At 36.3% G+C, this 7,079-nt stretch overlaps 1 protein-coding gene across 1 annotated transcript; it reads left to right on the forward strand.

The window, feature by feature from the left end:
* Nucleotides 1-962: 962 nt before the first annotated feature.
* LOC136702727 (E3 SUMO-protein ligase ZBED1) lies at nucleotides 963-3,702 on the forward strand. Its single transcript, XM_066677872.1, has 4 exons — nucleotides 963-1,364; nucleotides 1,632-1,827; nucleotides 2,556-3,183; nucleotides 3,324-3,702. The coding sequence occupies exons 1-4, from the start codon at nucleotides 963-965 to the stop codon at nucleotides 3,700-3,702; spliced, it is 1,605 nt and encodes a 534-aa protein (XP_066533969.1).
* The last annotated feature ends 3,377 nt before the right edge of the window (nucleotides 3,703-7,079 follow it).

The raw sequence follows: 7,079 nt of genomic DNA on the forward strand, positions 1-7,079 counted from the left end.
CATTTTCAGCTGTTCTGAAATTTCATTTGGTTTTGGTATAACTATTACTAGTTTAATTTGCTGGATTGGTTTAAATGATGTTAAGTTTACTGCAGTTTGGATTAAATGGTCCTAGTTATCAACTAAATTCCATCCAGTGGTTGATTGAATAACTATGATTCAATTACTTTTTAAGAGGGAGATTTGGGCTTGGGTAACATTTTTCAATCAGCAAATGAAATGATCATTTAAAAGTTGTACTTTGTTTACATAAGTTGTCTTTTTCTTAGATATGAAACAATTAAGGGACATTATTAAACATAAACCTAAAAAATTGAAGAAATCATATGAAAAAATGCAGCTTTTTTGCCACTGCAACAAAAAAAATTGCATGATGTTTTGGCATTTTCTTGAAATATAACCCAAAAACTTGATACTGAAGGAATTTCTTATTAGAGCTTTTCTTATCTTTGATGATCTGCATTAGAATATTTTCTCAGCTAAAGTTTCTCACTGTCCCTCTGAGAACGAATGAAACTTGAACCTTTTTTCCAGGGTGTGTTTGTACTTTTGTCAGCAGCACACAGTAAAAGCATTCTCATATTTACATCTCCGCTGATGACCTCATGTTAAGTAAATGTTTTACCTGAAGGCCACAGCTGCTTTACGGTGCCATTTCATCTAAAAATGCTCATGTTTTCAAGACATAGCATGTTATGTGGCAGATTTAAAAAATCAAGTGTACATGGAATTAGTGCTGAACGATTAATCGTATTTAAATCGAAATCGCAATTTGAGTGGATGGGATTTTTGAATCGCGGGAGCTGCGATTTGAATTAGCCAATAGACTGCACGTTTTACAAGGGAATAATCATCCAATAAAAATAAACGCACAACCAGCCAATCAAATGCCGCCAATTAAGCAGGGGCTGTGCCTGGGGCACATTTTTTAACAAGCAGCTTAGCACTACAGTTCGTGGAAAATGAGTGCTTCATCTGTGCAAGAGAGTGAGACCCAAGGTCCAGAGGACGACTTGATACCAAAGAAAAACAGCACGTCATGTGTTTGGGAGTACTTTGGTTTCAGGAAAACTGACATTTGCCAAAAGCAGGTACTGTGCAAGACATGTCGAGCGTTGGTGCTAACCTCACGAGGCAACACCACAAACCTCTATCAGCATTTAAAGAAACATCACAGACATCTCTATGATGAATGTATGTCTAAAAGGCCCAGCCATCAACCGGCACAATTTCCTAACATGACAACCAAGCAAACCTCAGTCACAGAGGCGTTTGAAAGCGTCACTCCATATGAAAAAAGTTCGCGAAGGCACCGAGAGATAACCGACTCTATTGCAAAGTACTTGGCGAAAGACATAGAGACTGTGTGAATCGGCACCAAAGACGGCTTCCGAAACCTACTCCAAACACTTGATAAGAGATACCAGATTCCCTCACGCACATACTTCAGCCAAGTCGCTATACCAGGACTGTATGCTTCGTGTAGGAATAGAGTTGAAATGGAGCTAAAAAATGTGGAGTTTTACTCGACAACTACAGACATGTGGTCGAGCCGAACTGCTGAACCATACCAGAGCCTCACTGTTCACTTCATAAGTGAAGCTTTTCAATTAAAGACTTGTTGTCTACAGACGTCGTACTTTCCTCTTGACCATACGGGAGAGAACATTGCAAATGGATTGAAAGATGCGTTGGCCAGCTGGGGTCTAAATGAAGAGGGGCAAGTGTGCATTACCACAGATAACGCATCTAACATGATTAAGGCAGCTGAAATGACCGAGTGGACCAGGCTACAGTGTTTTGGCCACAGACTTCACCTTGCGATCGGTAAGTGTCGGTTCAAATCATATTTATAAAAATATGGAACATGCTTTCACATTTCTTTCTCTCTCTTTCTCAATCTCCCCCTCCTTGTGTGTGTGTATGTAGACCTAGACAATCTTTTTCATTCTTTGTACACAAGTATATGGAGAACGAAATAGAAATAGAATCACAAATGAAATATACAGCAGCACAGATTTTAAACTATAAAGTTTATAAGTGACAGCACAGAATTAAGATAAAAAGTATCAAATATATAGCAGCAGGAATTACAATGTAGGGTGTAAGATATATATTTATATGAAAATAAAATGGCAACACTGGATAAATATGAAAATATAAGAATGTGTGTGCATATATATATAAAAATGTGTGTGTTTAAAGTAATCTATTTTGATTACTTTGTACTATTTCTGGACTCATTTACTCTTCTAAATTATTGTTCTTTATACAGTTGTACACTGAAGAAATAAGAATGTTTAACATTGCTTACTGAAAATATTGAAATATGTTACTTTGAGGTGTGTGTATATATATATATATATATATATATATATATATATTGTTTAATTAACGTCAAACATTCTCTCTCTGTTAACACAAGTAATCAGATTAGACTACTTTTAACTTATTACACAAATTTTTAAGTTTTTATACATTTCTGATTACATTACACTAATGTTTGCTTTAAACAAAGCAGACTAAATTTTTTTTTTTCTTTTACTCTGTTTCAGAAAATGCACTTAAAGATGACAGGGTGGACAGAGCAGTTGGTGTTTGTAAGAAGTTGGTTGGCCGTTTCTCTGCCAGCTGGAAGAAAAAGACAGCATTGACAGCAGCTCAGAAAGACTTCAATCTTCCAGAACATTCACTCATTACAGAGTGCTCCACAAGGTGGGGAACCAAAGAGAAGATGATTGAAAGGGTTCTGGAGCAAATCAAGGCCCTGAATCATGTGCTGTCCGCTGACAGGAAAACACGCCACCTATTGCTTACCTGGCAAGACACAGATGTGCTAGAGTCAATTCACAAGGCACTGCATCCTCTTCAAGAATTTACTGATGCACTCTCTGGTGAAGAATATGTGAGCATTTCATATTTGAAGCCAGTGCTCCACCTTTTAAAGACAAAAACACTTGCAGAGGATCCAGAAGACACAGATCTCACAAAGTCAGTCAAGTCCAGAATCATTGGCTACCTCCAGGAAAAATACAATGATCCTGCCACCCAAGAACTGCTTGATGTTGCATCATTTTTAGACCCCCGATTCAAGACCAGCTATATCAGTCAAGAGAATATTCCTGCCATTAAAGCAAGAATGAAGACGGAGATGGAAGAAGAAGCAAGGAAGGTAGATAGATGGTTAGGATTTGTATAACTTTATAGGAGATGATGCATTCTAAAGGAGTAACATTACCAGTTAGTTATTGATCATAAAATTATCATTTTCTTCAAATTAAATAAAATTGGAAAAATACTGACTGATTTACTGTATGTTACAGGAGAAGAGATCGTGTCACTGAACCACAGAGTTCAGTTGCCTCATCTGAAAAGCCAAAGAGGTCACTTGGCAGCTACTTCAAGGGTACTGCCACATCTCCAGACTTGTCTGTTCAGCTTGATGCCATGGAAACAGAGATGAATAGCTACCTTATGACACCCACCATCGATGGAGAAGAAGATCCTCTGGCTTGGTGGAAACTTAACCAAGTGAACTTTCCAAGATTGAGCAGGCTGGTCCGCAAATATCTGTGTGTACCAGCTACAAGTTCACCCTCAGAAAGGCTCTTTAGTACAGGAGGCAACATTGTAAACTGTCAGCGTTCATGCCTGAAGCCACATAAAGTAGATATGCTTGTCTTTTTGGCAAGAAACCTGTGAACACTTGTTTTTGACTAGCCATATATGCAAACAGTTTAATTTTCCTACAATATAATTTTGGATTTAAATACAAAAATGTGATTTTGTGTTGTTTATCTTTAATTTATTATAATATTTTTTCACTGTAAGTATATAATTTATGCAACTTCATATATAAAACTTAAAAGTTTGGCTGATTTCAGCTTTAAGTTTTATTTGTTTCACTGTTAAACACAATTATTGTTCACTGTAATTTATGTGGAAAAACAAACGTTTGTTGATGTTACTTTGAAACGTGTAAATTTATCTTGTTACTCATAGGCTTTAAAAATAAAAGTAAAACTGCATTTCATCTGTGGATCTTTCATGTAGGAGGATGATTAAAATGGGTTTGAAATTTAAGTCATAAGTAATTGCAATTTAAATCGCAATCGCAATATTGCACAGAAAAATCGCAATTAGATTATTTCCCCAAATCGTTCAGCCCTACATGGAATGACTAATGCAAATACAGTACAGTCAAAATGGCAGTAGGTGAAGTGACATGCTTTACGATCATTGTACACTTGTTTAACGAATTTTGACCGCTTCATCTGTGGCAGTGAACACACTCACATGACATGCTCTCCTAATCCTCTTCTAAGAAACTACACAAACATAAATCAACTGCCTCGCACATTTTCTTCTCATTTGTATCAAAATTTAATAAAGAAGTTTTTTCACAGGCAACTTCACATAATACTTCAAAAACCCAAATATGTATTTTCAGTTATTGACATTTCCTGTTACAGAGAAGTTTTAAACCTATGTTATTTAATACAAAGGTTTTATAAGAATTAGCCCTAATCTTATCTAAGTAGCCCCATCTTGGGGTTACTGTCACAAAGCTCCAGGGTTGTGGATTCAGTCTTCAGCCTTGGGTCACTGTCTGTTTGCTGTGTTCTCCCAGTGGGTTTCCTCTGGTTGCCCTGTTTTATTCCCACAGTCCAAAAACACATGTTGGTAGGTGTGATTCAGCCATGCAATAAAGTCCATAGGTGTGTGGGCCCTGTACCTATCACTACCCTGAACAGGGAAAGCTGTTTCATACCACCTTGGGAACTTCTTTTATCAGCAGATACAACTGACCAAAGTTTGTTTTTTATTGAAGTTTTCTAAGACCACCTTCAGTTTTACATTTGCTTAGCTTTTTATTAGCTTTACATCAAAGTGCATGTATTTAGCCCAAATAATCTGAGCTTTATTGTGTGGTAAATGAATTTAATGGTGAATTTGGCACCAGTGGTTGTTTTTTTAATGTGATTAATGCCAAGTTAGCAGGCCAAGACTTTAGGCACAGGTAGTTCAGCAGGCCATGGCCTCCTTACTGCGCTTCACTAGGCTGGAATAGTTAGAAACACACATTGTGAGCACAGAAAATACCTGACGGGTTACAGCTTGCTTCTAATTTATTACACCACCAATTAAATTACTGTATGGCAGGTGGAGTCCTCATCACACCAAATATTTTGAGAACATGTATCCTGCGTTGTTATGATGATAAGGCTACTACTAATTAGCAGTGGAGGACAAAATATCCTGTTCTCAAGTAGCACTAGAAATGCCCTTAGTAAAACATTACTTGAGTAATGTTCTCTACACATATTTATACAAGATGTAATTGCTTTAAGATATAAACAGTATGGGGTCAAATGTTCAAAGTTCAAACCCAAATCTCTTATTATACCTGCATTGTCTAGCATTGTGCTGAGAGATGGGTGTGAGAGAAGGCCATCTTACACGCCCCAAATGACTGAGACCAATTAGCACGCTTGGACTCATGTCCTTGGATGGATGTGGCATAAGTGAGTTTGAAACTTGGAATGCAATGTTCTTGCCTTCTGCCTTCTGTATGGGTATGCTAGGTCAAATCAAATAATCCACCAGATATTGGTCTGTACATGAAGAATACAAGCAGAAAAAATCACAGAAAAAAAAAGGTGGAACATAACATGATGATTCGACTCCAAAAGAATCAAATATTCTTTCTGATATATTAATATAAAAATAATAATAATAATAAATAAATATGTAGTTTCCATCTTAGTGGCAGCAGAGGTACAATATTTCACTTTGAAATATATGTCTAATATTTATATTACCTTAATTAAAGCTACCTAAGCGCAGTAATGATTTCCATACCCTTAGTTAGTGTCCGTGGATTATAGCTAATACTACAGTCCGTGCTTTAGGGATCTACTCTACAAACAATATAGCAATATTTTCATAGTGTTTCACGGTGTTATGGAAGCACAGATACAGAAATAAAGACTCACCCCCATCTCCAAACACCACAGATCAAAACAAGCTGAGGGTAATTTGCCATGACATTGGTAGAGGTAGTTAATTGTGCAATATATTTAGGAGCAGGAGTGTGTGCATGTGTGTTGTGCTGACTTTGCTGAGTCACCATTTGTTACCACAGTATTTATGACTTTTTATTTATTTTCTGTTTGTGGGGTACACAAATATGTGTCATTTGGAAATGGTGTGTTTTCCGTCTACGTTGTCTAAGATTTGTACATATGTTTATACATTTGTCATTATAATTTTTTTGAGTATGATGTTTTCACTTTTTTGTGGGGTCTTGAAATATCTGCTCTCATTCCAATTTGAGCTCCTATTATTTCAGTCTGGGTTCTGTAAAGAATAAAGAATGAGAAGAGGACATCTGGAGAATTTACAGCACTTCCTGTTTTTATTAGAGAGAGAGAGAGAGAGAGAGAGATTTGTGTTCATGGTCTTTTACGGGACAGGGCTTCCCTAGTTTGCTGGGAAACACTGACGAAGGGACATCTGGCTGGATCCCACAATGTCAGTTTACTTTAGACTGCCTTACAAATGAATTTCAAGCTACGTTCCTTGAGGCAAATGAATGCATGAATTTCTGAAATTATGTTTTCTATTTAGAATTTTTCATTATTTCATATTTTCTTATATATATTTTCTAAAAAATTAGGTGCTTTTAAAAGTCCCAATAATATAGAGCACACTTCATATTGTTATTTCCAATCAAAACTATCAGTAAGTATAAATTAATTTCCAGAAATATATTGGAGGAAATTACAATTTAAATAATCCACTTGTATAAGGTTAGAAAGAGGTCAAAATATATAAGTGAAAAAAGTTTCCAGAAATATAATAAAAAAAATAACAGAAAATTGGAGTCCTAAAGAATAATGCAAGACCAAGTAAAACACCAACTTTTTGCTTAGGAATCTATCCATCTTTACCAACAAAACATAGCTGTAGTTTGAGGTTAGTGAGTAATGAGGTTAGAGCAGTAAGACAGAAGTCCATGCAAAGCCTTTACAAAGATAGGAATACCCCCAACCCCAAACCACTGATGACCTTCTTAG

Source organism: Hoplias malabaricus, chromosome 7 (assembly GCF_029633855.1).
Source record: "Hoplias malabaricus isolate fHopMal1 chromosome 7, fHopMal1.hap1, whole genome shotgun sequence".
Lineage (NCBI taxonomy): Eukaryota > Metazoa > Chordata > Actinopteri > Characiformes > Erythrinidae > Hoplias > Hoplias malabaricus.